General features: G+C 54.1%; 1 protein-coding gene across 1 annotated transcript; it reads right to left on the reverse strand.

The window, feature by feature from the left end:
- Positions 1–17,269: 17,269 nt before the first annotated feature.
- LOC143692645 (olfactory receptor 14J1-like) lies at positions 17,270–18,202 on the reverse strand. The gene has a single exon (XM_077172894.1). The coding sequence runs from the start codon at positions 18,200–18,202 to the stop codon at positions 17,270–17,272; it is 933 nt and encodes a 310-aa protein (XP_077029009.1).
- Positions 18,203–19,715: the final 1,513 nt, after the last annotated feature.

The following is a 19,715-nucleotide window of genomic DNA, read 5'->3' on the forward strand; positions in this document are numbered from 1 at the left end:
CCCAACCAGCTCCTGCTTTCTGGAGGAGCAGCCCTGGGAACTGGTTTTGTTCCCTCAGTGGCACAACATCCCTGTTCTCACCCTGCCAAAGAAAGCTGTTGGTGCCAAGTGCGGCCTAGATGAACCATTGCTGGGACTGAAACCCCTCTCTTGGGGCCCTACAAACAGCGCTCCAAAAGGAGCCCTTGGAGCTCTCCTGGGCCAGCAACTCCCTCTGAGTGGGGCCTCTCCCAGCTGGGAACTCTCCCGTTTGCTGCACTCGGGGATCCCCAACAATAACGGAGCCTGGGCTGATCCCCCCACTCCTCCAGGCTCAACCCTTTGCCTGCTGGGGAGATGCCAAAGGATGCACAGGGAGCATTTCCTGCCCTGAGGGGAATTTCTCCCAGGTGCCTTGCACTGACTCTTTGTGTCTGTGTGCACACAGGAGTGCCTGTGCTGGGGAAATGTGGCAGAAATGCTGCTCTCTGAGGGGTTTGAGTGCCCTGGATAGCTGAGTCAGTCAGGCCTTGAGGTAAGGTTAAATCACAAGGTCTAAGTAAAGTTAAATGCTGCTAAGAGTTGTTCTTTTCCTAAGGTATTAAGTTAAATTTAATTTATTAGCTAGGTTGAATAGTAAATGTTATTCTTATGTTAAATTGGTAAGTCATATGTTTTAAGTTTGGTTAAATAGTGTTAAGTGCTGTTCTTTTGCTAAATTGTGAAATTGATGGTATCAGTTAAGGTTAAGGTGTAACTTAAGTCCTGTTAAGTTTGAACTCTGTTCAGCTTTTGGGCCGTATTCCTTTTATCCTTGCCCTCACTGTCATTGTGTCACACACACACAGGGACAGTTCTCAGTTCATTTCTGGTTTGCCTGGATGTGGTTTGGTTTTGTTGTTGCTTTGTTTCCTTGGTGTGCCTGAATTGTCCAGTCAGGAGCAGAGTGACTCTGGCCAAGGAACTTTGTGCTGATGTCCCTTAATATTAAATCTGGTTTTTGCTGTTCCTTTGCTGGGGATTTTTTCAGCGCTCTCAAGGCCTCGTTGGTACCAGGGTGAAGGAGCCCTGGCCCAGGCTCTGGCCCTGGGGGACACGGGGACGCTGCCGGGGGGTCCCTGTACCCCAGGGCCACCCCCAGGGCCCCGGCCCCCCGTCCCCGTGTCAGGCTCTGGGGTCGATCTCGTGGAACATCCTCTGGGGGAGGCTGCGGCGCCGGGGGCGGGGGGGACCCGGGGGGACAGGGAACCCTGCTGTGCACGAGCAGGGTTGGACTGCTCTGGGGGGAACTGTGAGGGGGGCTGGGGCAGAGTGACCTCCCCAGTGACCTCACACAGCCCCTGTGATGTCACACAGCTCCCGTGATGTCACACAGCCAACTATGAGATGTCACCCTATGATGTGATACAGCTGCTCTGTGATGTCACAGAAGTCTCTGTGATGTCACAGGCTGCTCCATGATATTACACAGCCACCCAGTGATGTCACAACCCCCTTCTCTGATGTCACTGAGCTACCCTCTATGATGGCAGAGTCTGCTCTGTGGCCTCACACTATGATGTCACAGACAGCTGTGTGATGTCACAACTCCCTCAGTGACGCCAGAAAACCCTCTCTGTGATGTCATACTGCCACTCTGGAATGTCACAGCACACACTTTGACCTCACAGCCCCCACAATGATGTCACACAGCCATGCCATGATGTCACAGCCTGCTCTGTGATGTCACAGAATCCCCGCTATGATGCTGTAGCTGCTCAATGACCTCACACAAAGAACTCTGTGATGTCATAGCCCAATATGTAACCTCACACAGCCCACTCGGTGCTGTCACACGGCCCCTTGCTGACATCCCAGTTGCGCTGTGCCTCCATGACACAGCCACAGAGGAGCTGCTGTGACACAGCCCCCTCTGGGACATGCCACAGCCCCTGCCAGTGCTGAGCCCCTGGGAGCTCTGTCTGTGCCATGCTGGTGTCCCTGAGGGGCCCTGGCAGTGCCCCAGCCCTGCTGGGCTGTGCACAGGAGCTGCTCCTGGCCAGAGCTGTCTCTCTGCAGCTCTGCTGCCCTTGCCAGGAGCTGCCTCTGGGCCAGGAGCCCGGCCCAGCTCAGCAGCACAGACACAGCACAAGTGCTTTAATGACCCTCTGGGGCTTTGGTGCTCTTTGTGTCTACCGTGGCCAAAGTGCTGCCCAAGTTGGCTCTGGCAGGGCTCTCTTGCAGCTGCTGCCCCTCCCTGTGCCCTGTGCAGCCCAGGCTGTCCTGCGGTGTCCCTGCCCTGCGCCTCTGTCCCTGCAGGCTGTCGGCATCCCCCGGCTGCCCCACCTGGCTGGCCCCTTCCTTTGCTGCCTCCTGCCTGCCTCTGCCTGCCCACACAAAGCCTTGGACTGCTCCAGGCTCCTGCTGGGGGACGTGCTGCACCACAGCCCTGCCCTGGCAGGGAAATTCCTTTCTCCTGGTGTCCACTATGGACCTCCCCAGCTGCCTTTGGAATTAATTCTTTCTTTCTCTGGCTGTTTTCTACTATGTCAAAAGGATCCACCATCTCTGAAACCACTCTTCAGTCCCTCCCAGGGCTCTCCTCTGATGTCCTCAGTCTCCACCCCACTGAGCACAGAGCTCCTGTGTCCCTATAGAGTGGTCAAGGGCTTGAGGCCAAGAGCACCTGGACAAGAGGGACAGTTCTTTTCTATAGGAAGGAAACCACAGAACCCCAGGGTTTGAAGGCAGATGAGAAGCAGTCACCAGAGGCCAAGGCCAGCGAGACCTGTCTGTCCTTGCAGCTTTTGTCTGAAAGCAGCCTTTGGATATATGGGGAGTTTTGGGTGTGGAATTCCATTTCAGCCACGGGTTCCTGGACTGGAATGACAGTTCTCCATAAGAAGGAAAGGACAGAGCCCCAGTGTTCCAAAGGCTGATTAGAGGCAACCCCAAGGAGGCCAAGGCAGCCAGATCTGTTGTCAGGGAAGAATCCTTGGATAGACAGAATCTGGGTGGCCAAACCCCACTTTTGTCTATTGGGCTTTGGACAAGAAGGACAGTTCTTTTCCATAGGAAGGAAAGTGCAGAACCCCAGTGCTTCAAAGGGAGATGTGAGCTGGCCCTTAGCAAGCCGAGGGAACCTAGATAGTCCTGAAAGCTTTTGTCTGGAGCTCTCCTTGGATTTAAGGAATTCTGGAGGTGAAGTCTCAGTTTTGGCCATGGATGCCTGGACTTGAAAGATGCTTTTTCCCATGAGGAGAAAAGTACAGGCCCCCAGTGCTTTGAAGGCAGATGAGAGGTGGCCCCCAAGAGGCCAAGGCCAGCCAGAGCTGTCTGTCCCTCCAGGTGACCAATGGGAATAATCCTTGGATATAATCAAATTTGGGGGAGGAATCCCAATTTCAACCATGAACCCCTAGAGGAGAAGGACAATTCTTTCCCACAGGAAGGAAAGCACAGAACTCCAAGGTTTCAGGGGCTGATGAGAAGCAACCCTCAATATGCCAAGGTCAGCTGGACCAGTCAGGCAGCCCCCAGGAGGCCCAGCCAGCCAGACCTGTTCCATGTTCTTGGATCCTTGGGGCCCTGCAGCATCACAATGTCCCCTTGGTTCCATGAGGCTCTGTAGGATCACAACAGATCTTTGTTTCCATGAGGCCCAGTGATATAACAATGGTCTCCTTGGCTCCACAGTGGCACAATGGCCCCTTGCTTCCATGAGGCCTTGCAGTGTCCATGAGGCCTTGCTTGTTTCCATGGGACTGTGCAATGCCACAATGGCCCCTTGGTTCCATGAGGTCACAGAGTCTCAAAATGGCCCCTTGGTTCTTTTGGGTTCCTGAGGATCACAATGGCCCCTTGGTTCCACCAGGCCTGGATGTGTTACACTGGCCCCTTGCTTCCATGGGGACCCGCAGTGTCACAATGGTCCCATGCTTCCATGAAACCTTGCAGTGTCACAGTGGCTGCCTTGGTTCTGTGAGGCCCTGTGGTGTCACAATGGCCCCTTGGTTCCATGGGGACTCAGAGTGCCAGAATGGTCTCATTGGTTCCATGAAGCCCCTCAGTGTCACAATGGTCTCTTTTGGTTCCACAGTATCACAATGGCACCTTGGTTCTGTAAAGCCCTGAAGTAAAGAATGGCCCCTTGGTTCCATTGGGCTCCTCACTGCCACACGAGTTCTCAGTTCCACGGAGCCCTGCAGTGTCACAGTGCTCTCCTTGGTTCCATGGTGCCACTCAGGGTCACAAGGGCCCCTCAGCTCTACAAGACCCATAGTGTCACAATGGCCCCTTGCTCCCATGAGGCCGTGCCATGTCACAATGGTCTCATTTGTTCCACGAGGCCCTGCAGCTCCACAATGGCCCTTGAAGTGTCACAATAGTCTCAGCAGGTTCCCCGACTGGATCACAATGGCCTCCTTGGTTCCATGATGCCCCATAGTGTAACAATGGTATCCTTGGTTTCACAGTTAGAATGGTCCCATGGTCTCATGGAGCCCCACAGCCCCTTGTGGAGCCCCATGGCCCCTTGTGGAGCCCCACAGGGTCACTGTGATCTCCTTGATTCCATGACGCCCTGCTGTGCTACAATGGCTCCTTGGTTCTATGAGGCCCTGTGGTGTCACAATGGCCCCTTGGTTCCAGTGGGTCCCTAAGTGTCATATCAGTCTCCTTGGTTCTATGAGGCCCCACAGTGTCACAATGGACTTTTTGTTCCATGAGCTTTTGTACTGCCAAAACCAGACAACAACAGTGTCCTTGGTTCCATGGTGTCACACTAGACCTTGGTTCCATGGGTACTCACAATGTCAGAAGGGGCTCCTTGGTTCCATGAGGCCCTGCAGAGCCCCGTGATTCAACGAGGCCTCAAAGTGTCATCATGGCCTCCAGGATGTCATGAGGCCCTGCAGTGTCATAATGGACCTTTGGTTCCATGTGTTCCAGCACTGTTCCACAAATCCTTAGTTCCATGGGGCCCTGTAGTGTCACAATGGACTCCTTGGTGCCACACAGTGTGACAACTGCCCCTTGGCCTGCCAACGCTCCATGGTACCACAATGATTCCTTGCTTCCAAGAGGCCTTGTAGTGTCACAATGGCCCCTTGTTTCAATGAGGCCTTTGGTGTCACCATGGTCTCCATGATTCCATAAGGCCTCGTAGTGTCACAACAGACCATTGGTTTCACTGAGCCCCACAGTGTCACTGTGGTCCCCTTGGCTCCACAAGGTCCAGCTGTGTCACAATGGACCTTTGGTTCCATGATGCCCCAGAGTGTCACAATGGTATCCTTGGTTTCTTGGACCCTTCATCCCATGGAGACCCCCAAGGTTCACTGTAGTCCCCTTGATTCCTTGAGGCCGTGCCATTCTATAATGGTCCTTTGGTTCCAGTGGGTCCCAAAGTGTCAGAACAGTCTCCATTGTTCCATGAGGCCCCACAAAGTCACTGTGCTCCCCTTGGTTCCACCGGCCCCACAGTGTAAAAATGAACTCTCGGTTCCATGAGGTTTCTCAATCCCAATGGCCTCCTTGGATCTGCAGTGTCACAGTAGCCCCTTGGCTCCATGTGGCCACGCTGTGTCACAATGGCTCATGATTCCATGAGGCCACAGAGTTTAACAAGGGACCCTTGGTTCCATAAGGCCTTGCTGTGTCACAATGGATTTCTGGTTCCATGAGCTTTCACACAGCCAACAGCATCTCCTTGGTTCTGCAGGGTCACCATGGAGCATTTGTTCCATGAGGTTCCATAGCAGAACACGGTCACCTTGGTTCCGTGAGGTTCTGCAGTGTCACAATGGACCTATGGTTCTACCAGGCCTTGCTATGTCGGAATGGCCCCATGGTTCCCAGAGGTTTTTCAGTGTCACAATGGTCTCCTTGAATGCGCAGTTTCACAATGGGCCATTTTTTCAATGTGGCCCCAATGTGCCAAAATGGATTTTGGTTCCATGGGGTTCCATGCTGTCACAATGGACCCTTTATTCCATGGGTTTGCTCAGTGTCACAGCTGAATCCTTGGTTCTGTGAGGCCTCACCACTATCAAAGCCAAAATATCAGAATAGGACTCATTAACACTAAATTGCTGTTTAAGAGGGTATCATTTATTCAGGCCTGAGATCTAGTTTGGGATAACTCCTAACCCTATGTGGATGTGTAATTCTACCAGCATCACTAAATGTGTATTACAATTTACCCATTACCATAAAATCCACCCCAAGTTCCCAGTTTCAGTCCTTCTTTTTTCTGCCATTACATTCTTGAGCTAGATGTCTTCTTGTCTTCCAACCATCCTTGCTGGGAAAGCAGACCCTGCATGGCTTGTTCCTGTGCTGAAAGTTCACAGGCACAGTAAAAATTGAATGAACCCTTTTGGTATCAGCCCAAGGCTTTGTGTGGGCAGGCAGAGGCAGGCAGGAGGCAGAGCTGTCAGCAAAGGAAGGGCCCAGTCAGGTGGGGCAGCCGGGGGATGCCGACAGCCTGCAGGGACAGAGGCGCAGGGCAGGGACACCGTAGGACAGCCTGGGCTGCACAGGGCACAGGGATGGGCAGCAGCTGCAAGACAGCCCTGACAGAGCCAACTTGGGCAGCACTTTGGCCATGGCAGACATAAAGAGCACCAAAGCCCCAGAGGGTCATTAAAGCCCTTGTGCTGTGTCTGTGCTGCTGAGCTGGGCCGGGCTCCTGGCCCAGAGGCAGCTCCTGGCAAGGGCAGCAGAGCTGCAGAGAGACAGCTCTGGCCAGGAGCAGCTCCTGTGCACAGCCCAGCAGGGCTGGGCCACTGCCAGGGTCCCTCAGGGACACCAGCAGGGCACAGACAGAGCTCCCAGGGGCTCAGCACTGGCAGGGGCTGTGGCATGTCCCAGAGGGGGCTGTGTCCCAGCAGCTCCTCTGTGGCTGTGTCATGGAGGCACAGCGCAACTGGGATGTCAGCAAGGGGCTGTGTGACAGCACAGAATGGGCTGTGTGAGGTCACAGACAGGGCTATGACAAGACAGAGTTTGTTGTGTGAGGTCACTGAGCAGCTACAGCATCATAGAGAGAACTGTATGACATCATAGAGGGGTTCTGTGACATCACAAAGCAGGCTGTGACATCATGGCATGGCTGTATGGCATCATAGAGCTGGCTGTGAGGTCAGAGTGTATATTGTGACCTTACAAAGTGGCAATATGACATCACAGAGAGGGTTTTGTGATATCATTGAGCGTGTTGTGACATCACACATCTGTCTGTGACATCACAGAGAACGGTGTGAGGCCATAGAGCAGATCCTGAATTCATAGAGGGTGGCTCTGTGACATCAGAGAGAGCATTGTGACATCACTGGCCAGCTGTGTAACATCCTAGAGCAGGCTATGACATCACAGTACAGATTGTGACATCACAGGGTGACTTTCTGACATCACAGAGTCTTCTGCGACATCACAGTGCAGCTGCATGACATTCCAGTGTGACATCCCAGATTTGGCTGTGTGACATCACAGGGGCTGTGTGAGGTCACTGGGGAGGTCACTCTGCCCCGGCCCCCTCACAGTTCCCCCCAGAGCAGTCCAACCCTGCTCGTGCACAGCGGGGTCCCCTGTCCCCCCGGGTCCCCCCGCCCCCGGCGCCGCAGCCTCCCCCAGAGGATGTTCCACGAGATCGACCCCAGAGCCTGACACGGGGACGGGGGCCAGGGCCCTGGGGGTGGCACAGGGGGACAGGGACCCCCCAGCAGCGTCCCCGTGTCCCCCAGGGCCAGAGCCTGGGCCAGGGCTCCTTCACCCTGGTACCAACGAGGCCTTGAGAGCGCTGAAAAAATCCCCAGCAAGGGAACAGCAAAAACCAGATTTAATATTAAGGGACATCAGCACAAAGTTCCTTGGCAGGAGCCACTCTGCTCCTGACTGGACACTTCAGATACACCAAGGAAACAAAGCAACAACAAAACCAAATAAAGTCTGAACAATCAAACCAGAAATGAGCCGAGAACTGTCCCTGTGTGTGTGTGTGTGACACAAGGACAGTGAGGGCAAGGATAAAAGGAATACGGCCCAAAAGCTGAACAGAGCTCAAACTTAACAGGACTTAACTTACACTTTAACCTTAACTGATACCTTCAACTTGACAATTTAGCAAAAGAACAGCACTTAACTTTAACACCGGCTGGGGGTTTATTTACAGATGCGAACGAGATGGGGGTGCTATGGAAAGTGTCTCGAGCTGTTTCTTTTTTCAGCATCAGTCTCATTACATGATTATGATAATGGGAAGATGCTAGCAGCTCACAATCCAGGCAGCAGGCCAGAAAACTTCATGTTACAACATACTTTATAAGCTTCTTGACCAATCACAGAAAGCAAAAGCACATTGAGAGTAATTCTATCCAATCACCATAAGCACACGTACCTTTGGTTAAAACAATGCTTGCTTATTTAGAATACAGTACCTGTTTGTAAGAGACAACGCACAGAGCTCCATTACTAAGCTTTAACCTTCCTAATATCTTGCTAGATAAACTTGCTGCAACTTAGAGAGCTATTCAGACAAGCATTAATACATAGGCTATTGTTCTATTTGCCCTTGCCTTTTCTACAGTTTAAATAATTTTTCTGCTGACCTATCTCATGACTACAGTTGCTTTAGCACTGTTCACAATTCTGCTGTATCTGAGGCCTGCCTTTTGCAGCTTTCCTAGAACCCTCTAATTTTATGGATTCCCACAAACAGTATTTAACTTAACTTACACACTACGACTTAATGATTTAATGGTAGAATAACATTAAAAAATATTCAACTTAACTTATATCATATGAAACGTTACTTGGCAAAAAAAAGCTCTTAATAGCTTTTAACTTATTCCTCATGATGTAATCTTACTTACAGGCCTGACTGACTCAGCTATCCAAGGCTCTCAAACCCCTCAGAGAGCAGCATTTCTGCCACATTTCCCCAGCACAGGCACTCCTGTGTGCACACAGACACAAAGAGTCACCTCCAAATTCCCTATATCCAAAGACTGCTCCCAGACAAAATCCGCCATTCCTGACAAGTCTTGCTGGCCTTGGATGAGAGAAGCTCTCACTTGCCTTCCAAACAGTGGGGCTCTGTGCTTTCCTTCCTATGGAAAGGAACTGTCCTTCTGGGCCAGGCACACATGGCCAAATTTGGGATTTCACCTCCAACATTGCCTGTTGTGACAGCCTGGAGGAGATTGTTGGCTGGAAACATTTTGTGTGTGGGGGAGAGCAGGGGGTAGGTCCAGCCTTGCCCTGCCCTGGAAGCCCAGCCCTGCCCTGCCCTGGAACCCCAATCCCCCCAGAGCCTCTATCCCAGCCCAGCAGTGGCTGCCAGTCCCTGGCACAGCACAGGCAATGCTCCACAGCCACCTCTGCAGCCCCCAGCCCAGCTCCTGAGGGACCAAATGAGCCCAAGCCCCACCTGGGGGAAGAGCCCAGGGAGACCAAGGGCTATTGAAGGCTGAGCACAAGGCAAGCACACATCTTGACCCTGCATCCTCTTGGAATTTCCATCTGAACAGTGCTGGAATCCAGGAGTTGGTAGCTGTCTGTGTGCTTCTCTGAAGCTTATTTGTCTTTCTATCTCTTTGAGAGAGAGAAAGAAAAATACTTCTTCTATTTTTGTCCTCTTGCAAATTTTGATTAACATGAAATTGAACAGGCTTAGAGTTTGTGAAGTTGAATGGGCCAAATTAATGCTTTGAGAAGTGTTGTTTTGTTGATTGAATGTCCTATTAAACCTTTTGCGAAAATTTATTTGATTTTCTAAAGTTGCCAGTAAAGGCTGCTTGGTTGTTTTGAGCTCCTGAGAATTTCTTGTCAGTATTTCTCCAGTGTTTTCAACTCAGGGTACACAAACAATTTTAATTCCTCTTAAATGTCTCCTTGAGAGAATTGTTTGGGAGATGGGAGTCAGGGCTTGTGTGTCCTCCTTGGCCCAGCCCAGGCAGGGCTTTCCCAGCCACATTCCACACTCCATTGCCCAGCTGGAGCCGCTGGTGCCTCTGAGTTGTGCTGCCCCAGCCCCAGGGACGCTCTCCTTGTCTGCCCATTCCCCCACGGTCTCTGGGCAGGGATGGCCTCACTGGGGGCTGCTGACATCCTCAGCAACTTGGAGGCTGCTGCTGAATTTCACTGCTCCAGAGGATGGTTTAGCCTTCAGCTCTTCAGTGCAGGAATTCAGTGTCCCAGGGCTCATGAACATTCAGAACACCTTAACAGGCCAAGCTTCTGGGAATAATTAGATTTAATTTCCAAATCACTTGTTCAGTTCAGCTCTTCAGTGCAGGAATTCAGTGTCCCAGGGCTCATTAACATTTATAACACCTGAACAAGCCAAGCCTCTGGGAATAATTTGATTTTAATTTTCAAATCCTTTGTGGTTAAGTAGATCTCAGTAGTGTATTGAAACTGAATACATGATATTTAAAAAGACAGCGAGAAAACATTTTGTAGGTCCTGTTTAGGTTTTTTTTTCCCTGTTAATACAATGATATGCACAATCTCCAATTGACATTGAATCCAGCTACCTCCTCATGCAGTTTGAATAGATATGAAATTCAAGACCCTTCATGGCTGACAATCAATCAGACTCTGTCCCTACCCCCACCCCACCATTTCCCCCATCCAAGCCCTGGCACTCAGAGCAGCCTTGTGCAAATCTAGCTCCCTCCAGCCCAGGCTGCACCTGCAGCTTTCAGCTCCTTGGCTCCCACTCCCACCTGCTTTCCTTGCAGAAGGAGCTGCCCGAGACACAGAGGGATGTTCATTTCTTGTCAGCCAGCAAAGCCAAGGGAAGGCACAGCTCCATCAAATGCCAAAGTCATTCCTCTGCTGGATATTAAATCCAATTTGCACAGCAGACAGTCTCAGAGCAATGGAAAACACCTTCTGTGCCCAGCACAGATCCCAAGGTCCCCCCAAACCCTCCCTGCCCCGATTCTGCCCAGATTTGCTCTTTGCACACACGAGTCACACGCTGAAGCCAGGAGCTCCCTCCATGCCCAGAGGGAGGAAAAGAGAGAAAGGGGATGAAGAGCTTTCCTGTGCAGAGCCAAGGTCCAAGTGCAGCCCCTGCAGTGGGAGCCACAACTCATCAGGTTTGTGTCCTTTGGGCTCAGGGCCTGTTGACACTCAGAGGCACAGAAAGGTTTCTTGCCAACAAATAGAAGATGAACATTTGAACAGTTTAATAACCATCCCAGCTCTTCCCTCAGCTCTCTGGGATGTCCCAGCAGCATCTGACATGTCCACCATCCACCACGGCTTTCTGAACAGGAATAGTTTTTAAGCAAATACATAAGAAATGGAAATTCTGTGATAGGTATAACCACAGTGAGATACTCAATTAATATTTTTTTTAACATGAAATATTTGGCCACTCCCTGAAGTTCAAAGCATGAAACCAGTCAGCTGAGAGGCGTTCAAATGACCAGAGAGCATCTGGAGGAGGAAATCTGAGAGCAGCAGGAAGGACATAGATCCAGCTGATCCAGTGAAGAGATGTCCTTAGATACAGCCATTTAAACAGGAGAGCTGGAAACCTGTAGCCAATAAACCTGAAGGAAGAAGGTCATTAAATATTAGACTGAATGTCAGTGGCAGAGGGGAAGATCTGTATTTCTTCCCGTGACATCAGTAGAAGGATCCAGTAGATCCAGGAAGTTCCTCTTCCTGGTGGGAAAACGTTGCCATTACTTAAAATCCTCAAGTGACCCAGATAACAAAGATTTGCTTGTATATTATAAAACTAACAGGAATTAAAACCTGTGCCCCTTTCCAGGCAGACATTAGCTGTGTGCCCATGGACAGGCAGTGCCACTTGTGCCCTGAGGTGCCCAGCTGGGATTGGATCTCTCCCAGAGTACCTGAGGGAGAGCAGAGCACCTTGCAAGCTGCAGGTCCCTGACAGCCCCACAGGGCTCCTGTCCCATCAACATCTGCTCTGCTCCAGTCTGAAACAGGGCCCAGCATGGTGCCGAGATCATCAGAGAGCTGAGGTGTGTGCTGGAATTCAATGGCCTCCCCATCCCGCAGCAGCCCTGCATTTCCCTGCTGCAGCCTTGGTCTCCAGCCCAGCCATGGAGGCTCTTTGGGCTCTGGAGTGTTGCTGCAGCCCCCAAGGGCAGCTGAGCTCTGCCTTTGGCACAGTCAGGCCTGGGCAGCGCAGGCCATGCTCAGCAATTGCTTGTGTGTGCCTGGCCTTGCTGTCAGCCCCGTGAGCGGCTGCGTGGCCCCTTTGTGGCCCTGTGCTGGCCCAGCCATGGTGGCCCAGCCCCTGTGCAGGCCCAGCCCAGGCCAGGAGCATTGCGGCTGGGAACGGCCCCTGTGCCGTGGTGCCCACAGCAGCCTTGGGGCTCTGTGCCCCATGGCCTCCCTGCTGGGCAGCCTCTGCCAGCTCCTGCAGAGCCCCTTGCACCTGTGGGGCTGCACAGACAGCCCTGCCCCGGGCTCTGCCGGCCTCTGGGCCAGCAGAGAGGCAGCCAGGGCTGGCCATGGCCGGGAACAGGCCCTGAGCCCCGCAGGAGGATGGAGCTGGGCCACAGCCAAACTCAGCCCAGGCCAAAGCTGGACTCAGCAGCCAGGGCTGCCAACGCATGGGCACAGAGGCTGGCGTTGACAAATGTCCTGGGCCCTCTCCCTGCTCTGTCCATGCCACCAAGGGCACAGAGCAGCCTCCTCTCTGGGCCACTTGCCTGTTTGCAATGCCTTGCACAGGCGCTGGCCCTGCCCCACAAGGCCTGGCCTGAGTCCTGCCCCTGCACGCTCAGCCAGGCTGAGATGGACACTGATGGTTTCTGGGCCACGCTCTCGGAGCCCAGCCCAGCTCCCTGCAAGCTCTGCCAGCTGCCCTGAGCTCTGGGCAGCACCAAGGGCCTCTCTGAGCCCAGCCCAGCCCAGCCGGCTCTGGCCCCACAGCTCTGCTCAGGCCAGGCTGCTCTGGGCACTGGCCCCATGGCCTCAGCCCCTGCCAAGGCCACAGCAGCAGCTGCAGCTGCCACAGGACTCAGCCCCAGCCATGGGGGAAGGTGCTGGGCCAAGGCCAAAGGAGGCTCCCTGGCTGCCCTGCTGCCCTCGGCCTGAGGTGCTGAGAGCTCTGCAGCCCCTGCTGCCATCCCATCTGCCCAGGGCAGCACCAGAGCCCCGGCCTTGGGGCCCTCAAGAGCTGCTCCTGCTCCAGGCCCGGGGCCCATGCCAAAGCTGGGGCAGCCACAAAGCTGTGCCCATTTCTGTTCATTGCTGCTCTGGTGGGGATGGATCCTCAGCCACTTGGAGGTTGCTGATCAATTTTACTGCTCTGGAGACTTCTTCTTTCTTCAGCTGTTCAGTTCAGGAATTCAGTGAGAAGAGGTCATAAATATTTGTTCAGAATACCTGATCAAGAAAAGGCCCTGGGGAATATTTCAAGTTTTCAGTTCTTAATGTGGTTAATTAGACAGATGACAGAAGCCTACTCAAAGTGAATATACAATAGTACAAAACAATGCTGAGAGTACAGTTTTGTTCTGTTAGGATTTATTTTCCTGTTTATAGATTGATCTCAGCAATTTCCAATTGATATTGATCTCCAGCAGCTTTTAATGCAGTTTGAACAGATATGAAAATCAAGACCCTTCATGGCTGACAATCAATCAGAATTTTTCCCCACCCCCTCCCAACCATTTCCCTCATCCAACCCCTGGCACTCCTATGGATCAGGAATGGTGTGGCCAGCAGGAGCAGGGCAGTGATTCTTCCCCTGTGCTCAGCACTGGTTGGGCAGCACCTCAAGTGCTGTATCTAGTTCTGGGCCCCCAATTTAGGAAGGACATGGAGGGGCTGGAGTGTGTCCAGAGAAGGGAAACAAGGCTGGTCAGGGGTCTGGAAGAAAGTCTTGTGAGGAGCAGCGGCTGAGAGAGCTGGGGTTTTTTATCCTGGAGAAGAGGAGGCTCAGGGGAGGCCTCATCATTCTCCACAACTCCCTGACAGGAGGGTGCAGCCTGGTGGGGGTCGGGCTCCTTTCCCAGGGAACAGTGACAGGACAAGAGGACACAGCCTTCAGCTGCACCAGGGGATTTTTAGACTGGACATTAGAAAATATTCTCCACACAAAGGGTGGTTGGGTGTTGGAATGGGTTAGAGGGTAGGTAGGTGAGTCACCGTCCCTGGAGGTCTTTCAGAAAAGACTGATTGCCATGGTCTGGGTGACAAGGTGGTGGTAGGTCCCAGGTTGGACTTGATGCTCTCCAAGGTCATTTCCAGCCTGGTTGATTCTCTGATGATTGTGACACTGCAGGGCCCTGGGGAAGCAAGGGGCCATTGTGACACTGCGGGGCCTGGTGGCACTAAGAGGACCATGGTGACACTGTGTACGACATGGCAGCACAGAGCCAAGGGGCCATTGTGACACTGTGGGGCTGGATGGAAGCAAGGAGTCCATGGTGACAGTCTGGGTCCTGCTGGAACCACAGAGGCCTCTGTGACACTGCAGGGCCTTGTGGAACCAAGGGGCCATTGTGCCACTGTGGAACCAAGGAGACCCTTGGGAGAGCCTGGGGACAATGGAATCAAGGGGCCATTGCTCCATTGCAAGGACTCTGGGAACTCAGGGAACATTTGTGACACTGTGGTGCCCCATGGAACCAAGGGTCCCTGGTGACACTGCAGGATCTTGTGTCACCAGGGCTCCATTGTGACACAGCAGCACCAAGGAATTCATTGTGGAACTCTGAGGCCCTCTGGAACCACAGAGGCCACTGTGACCCTGCAGGGCCCTGTGGAACCATGCAGAGCATTGTGACAGAGCAGGACCTGGTGTCACGATGGGATCATTGTGACACTGCAGGGCCCCATGGAACCAAGGGGCCAGTGCTGCTCCTCAGGGACTCCTGGAATGAAGGAAACATGTTTAACACCGTGGTGGCCCTTGGGACCAAGAGGCCATTGTGACCCTGTGGAACCAAGGAGAGCATTGCTGCACTGCCAGACCTCATGGAACCAAGGATCCATTGTGACACTGCAGGGCCCAAGGATCCAAGGGACTTTGTGACACCAAGGGGTCCCATGGAACCAAAGGGACATTGTGACACTGGGAGGCCTCATGGAATCACAGGGACCTTTGGGACACTCTGGGGCCTCATGGAACTGAAGGGACACCAAGTTGTCTGGGAGTGTGGATCTGCTGGAGGGTAGGAGGGCTCTGCACAGGGCCCTGGACAGGCTGGATCCAGGGCCCAAATCCAGCAAGGTGAGGTTTAACAAGTCCCAGTGCCGGGTCCTGCACTTTGGCCGCAACAACCCCTGAAGCCCTGCAGGCTGGGGACAGAGTGGCTGGAGAGCAGCCAGGCAGAAAGGGACCTGCAGGGACTGATGGACAGCAGGCTGGACATGAGGCAGCAGTGTGCCCAGGTGGCCAAGAAGGCCAATGGCTGCTGGCCTGGATCAGGAATGGTGTGGCCAGCAGGAGCAGGGCAGTGATTCTTCCCCTGTGCTCAGCACTGGTTGGGCAGAAGTGCTGTGTCCAGTTCTGGGCCCCCAATTTAGGAAGGACATGGAGGGGCTGGAGTGTGGGGCTGGGGAGAGGTCTGGAACACAAGTCCTGTGAGGAGGGGCTGAGGGAGCTGGGGTTGTTTATCCTGGAGAAGAGGAGGCTCAGGGGAGATAAGGCAGTGTCAGGGCACAGGTTGGACTTGATGATCTCCAAGGACTTTTCCAACCTTGCTGATTCTGGGATTCTCTGAAACCACCCTTGGAGAAGTTGCAGGATGAGCCCTGGGCCTCCTCTTCAGAAGCTCCAGCAGCCCAGGTCCTCAGCTTCTCCTGGCAGCCCCAAAGCCCATCCTGTCAGTCCTGCAGAGCCTCTGCAGCTCCTCCTCACTGCCCAGAACAGGGAGCCCCAGAGCCAGACACAGCAGCCCAGATGTGCCCCCCTGGCCTGGGGTGCCTGTGGCAAGGGAGCAGCAGCAGGCACTGCAGGAGCCTGCAGACAATTCCTGCAGCACTTGTAGGATGATCCTGCTCCCCAAGGGACGTTCCCATGGGGCCAAGTCAGGAACTGCAATGGGGAGTGGGGCCAGAGAGGAAAGGCCAAACAGGGATGGGCTGTTTGCAGGGGAAGGAACAGGGCTGGGCAAGAGGAAGAGATTTGTACAAGGGAAGAGTAAAGAAAACAAAGGTGAAGCCAAGGAAATGCCCAGGGCAGTTTGTGGGTGGCTGCCAGGCAGCCCTGGCTCTGAGCAACAGCGTCTGCAGTGGCACAGGAAACTCCCAGCTGATGGGAACAAACTTTCTGGCTGAGTGCAGAGGCCAGGACAAAGCTGAGTGGTTTCCCTGGTGTCCCGCAGGCCTTGCTGGCCCCAGGGGCTGATGGCATTTGTGCTCCCTCAGGTTCATGTCCCCACAGCAACAGCATGGGGGTGCTGGCCCTGCTGTGTGCAATGCAAACAGGGGCTGCTGAGGCAGTGCTGCCGTGTCTGTGCCTGCAAGGATGGGGCACCTGTGTGAGCTGGGGGAGAGGCCAGGGCTGCAGAGGGGGGATGTTGTTGGCAGCTGCATGAGGAGGCTCTGGGACGCTGCCCTGGGCTGTGCAGCGCACTGGGCATGGATCAGCCCCTGCTCTGCTGCTCCTTCCCGTCTGGCCCAGGGCCCTTGCAGAGCCCCAGCCATGCTGTTTGCCCCCGGCCTGCCCACGGCCAGCCTGGGGCTGCTGACGGGGGTTTCTGTGCTGAGCATTGGCCTGGCCGTGTTCTTGAGAGAGCCTGGGCAAGGAGCCTGGAGCCCCCAGGGCCTGGCCTGAGGCGTCAGCGCTGCCCCAGCAGTGCCCATGGCCTGTCCCTGCTGCAGCCCCGGCACTGCCACCCCCAGGGCTGTGCCCGGCCCCGAGAGCACTCAGGCCCTGCAGCAACACCAGGGCCACCAGGGCAGCGGGGCAGGGCCACAGCAGCAGCACTGGCAACACCAAGTGCTGCTGCTGCTGCTGCTGGGCACAGCTGCTGGGCCAGCCCTGATCTGCCCCAGCTCTGCACACAGACATTGCTGCTGCAGCTCCAGAGAAGGCAACAAAAGGGCATCTCTTCAGAAAACTCTGCTGGGAAAGATTCTTTAGCTCATTTAAAGCCACCAAGAGCACAACCCCTTATTGACACAGTCTATGGTCACAGGGAAGGTGGAGGGAAACAAAAGGAGAAATGGCACAAAGATTGACATTTATTTGTGGACAATATGAAAAAAGTAAAACAATGAAAAGCAACCCCCAAAATAAAATGAACAAGAAGGATCTAAGATTACTTTCATTACAAGTGATTTGCAGAAGCTGGCTAACAGTTTAATGTTTCCAAAACCATCCAGTCATCAGTCTCCTCACTGCAGCCTTGAGCTCCTGGTTCCTCAGGCTGTAGATGAGGGGGTTCAGGGCTGGGGGCACCACCGAGTACAGAACTGACAGGGCCAGATCCAGGGATGGAGAGGAGATGGAGGGAGGCTTCACGTAGGAAAACATTGCAGTGCTGAGGAACAGGGAGACCACAGCCAGGTGAGGGAGGCAGGTGGAAAAGGCTTTGTGCTGTCCGTGCTCAGAGGGGATCCTCAGCACAGCGCTGAAGATCTGCACATAGGAGAAAACAATGAACACAAAACAACCAAGTACCAAACAGACACTAACAGCAATGAGCCCCACTTCCCTGAGGTGGGATTTGGAGCAGGAGAGCTTGAGGATCTGTGGGATTTCACAGAAGAACTGGCCCAGGGCATTGCCATGGCACAGGGGCAGGGAAAATGTATTGGCTGTGTGCAGCAGTGAAAAGAGAAAGGCACTGGCCCAGGCAGCTGCTGCCATGTGGGCACAAGCTCTGCTGCCCAGGAGGGTCCCGTAGTGCAGGGGTTTGCAGATGGACACGTAGCGGTCATAGCACATGATGGTCAGCAGGGAAAGCTCTGCTGAGATAAAGAACATAAAGAAAAAGAGCTGAGCAGCACATGCAGTGTAGGAGATGTTGCTGGTGTCCCAGAGGGAATTGTGCATGGCTTTGGGGACAGTGGTGCAGATGGAGCCCAGGTCGCTGAGGGCCAGGTTGAGCAGGAAGAAGAACATGGGCGTGTGCAGGTGGTGGCCGCAGGCTACGGCGCTGATGATGAGGCCGTTGCCCAGGAGGGCAGCCAGGGAGATGCCCAGCAAGAGGCAGAAGTGCAGGAGCTGCAGCTGCCGCGTGTCTGCCAATGCCAGCAGCAGGAAGTGCCTGATGGAGCTGCTGTTCGACATTTTTGGTGCCTTGGCAAAACGATCTGTAAACAAATAATCATGGAATAGTTGGGTTTGGAGAGGACTTGAAATATCCCAGCACAGCCTGGGGGCACTTTCCCCCCACTGCCTGCCCAGGGCTCTGCTGCCTGGAGCTGTCCCTGCCAGCAGCTGCTTCCCTGTGCCCAGGGCTGGGCCCTGCCAGTGCTGCCAGAGCCCAGCCCAGCCCTGGGGGCTCAGCTCTGCCCTGCAGAGACCTCCCAGCTCAGGCACTGCCCAGGGGCAGCACTGGCTCTGCAGGGTCTGATGGCAACCTCAGTGCAACCCGGAGGAGGCTGGAAAAGTGAAACTGATGCTGCCTCTAAGGGGCTCTGTGCTGATTTTTGTAACTGCCTGCTTTATTCAGATCGGAGAGAAATTTGCTTTTTTTCCACCTGAATGGAGAGATGAATATCTATGTGCAATTTCCCAACCATGCAACCTAGAGAAGTAGATTAAAAAAGCAGATTTTCCCTTTTATTCAGGTTCTCCCTTGCTGTGCTCCCTGTATAATCTACTTGGAAATGTTCTGCAGTTAAATGTCATGCTGGGAGCAGCCCTGAACAATGCAGCATCCTCCCCACACAAGGAGAACACTCCCAAGCCTCACCAGCTGTCTCCTGCCACCCAGATCTTGTCCCCCAGTGCTGGGAGCAGCTGCCAGGGCTGGCTGAGAGCTGTCCCTGGCAGGCAGCAGAGTCCCTGCCCCAGCACAGCGCCCTGGGCTGCAGGACCCTGCTCTGCAGGACAGCCCTGGGCACCCCTGGCTGCTCTGCACAAGAGACAAGCAGAGAATGTACTCACAGGCTCTGCAGGCATTGGCATGTTCCAGCTTGAGGAGATGGCTCCAGGAGCTGCAGCTGCATTGTCCTGCAGCCAGAGGTTCCTGTGCCAAGGGCTGGCAGTGATTGTGTCCCAGGCACTTCTCAGCCCCTTGCCAGCCCTGACTGATTGAAGCTCTCTGTGCCTCTGTGCTTTGCCCAGGCTGGCTGCAGGACGTGCCCCAGCCCTGCTGGGCTGGCAGGAGAGCTGCTGATCAAGAGAAATGTGCTTTTGAAGCTCTTCTTGGTGAGCAGGAGCTGCCTCTGTGCCAGGAGCCCAGCCCAGCTCAGCAGCACAGACACAGCACAAGGACTTTAATCAGCCTCTGGGGCTTTGTGCTCAGGCCCTGAACATCAGTCCCTGAGAGGGAGCTGAAGAAACCTCTGCAGAACTCCAAGGCAGAATCCAACTCCAAAGTTTCTTGGACTTTTAATGGGTCCCAGAGAGGGACACAACTGAGAAAGTGTCCCCAGGCCCCAGGCAGAGCAGAGAACTGCAGGCAGTGATGACAGGTGGGGACAAAGAGAAGCCAAGTCTTGGTGCCCTGGGGCACAGCAGGGTCTGTGCCAGCAAGGGCTGGGAGGAGACACCTTGTCCTGAGGCCCTGGGGCCTCCTGGCACAGCCCCAGCCAGGCTGGGCACTGTCAGCCCCTTGTGCTGCCCTCAGCATCCC

The sequence above is a fragment of the Agelaius phoeniceus genome (genome assembly GCF_051311805.1).
Source record: "Agelaius phoeniceus isolate bAgePho1 chromosome W unlocalized genomic scaffold, bAgePho1.hap1 SUPER_W_unloc_2, whole genome shotgun sequence".
NCBI classification, from domain to species: Eukaryota; Metazoa; Chordata; class Aves; order Passeriformes; family Icteridae; genus Agelaius; species Agelaius phoeniceus.

Excerpts from the sequence above, each read along its gene's own strand:
- LOC143692645 (XM_077172894.1), bottom strand. The coding sequence starts at position 18,202 with ATGTCGAACAGCAGCTCCATCAGGCACTTCCTGCTGCTGGCATTGGCA.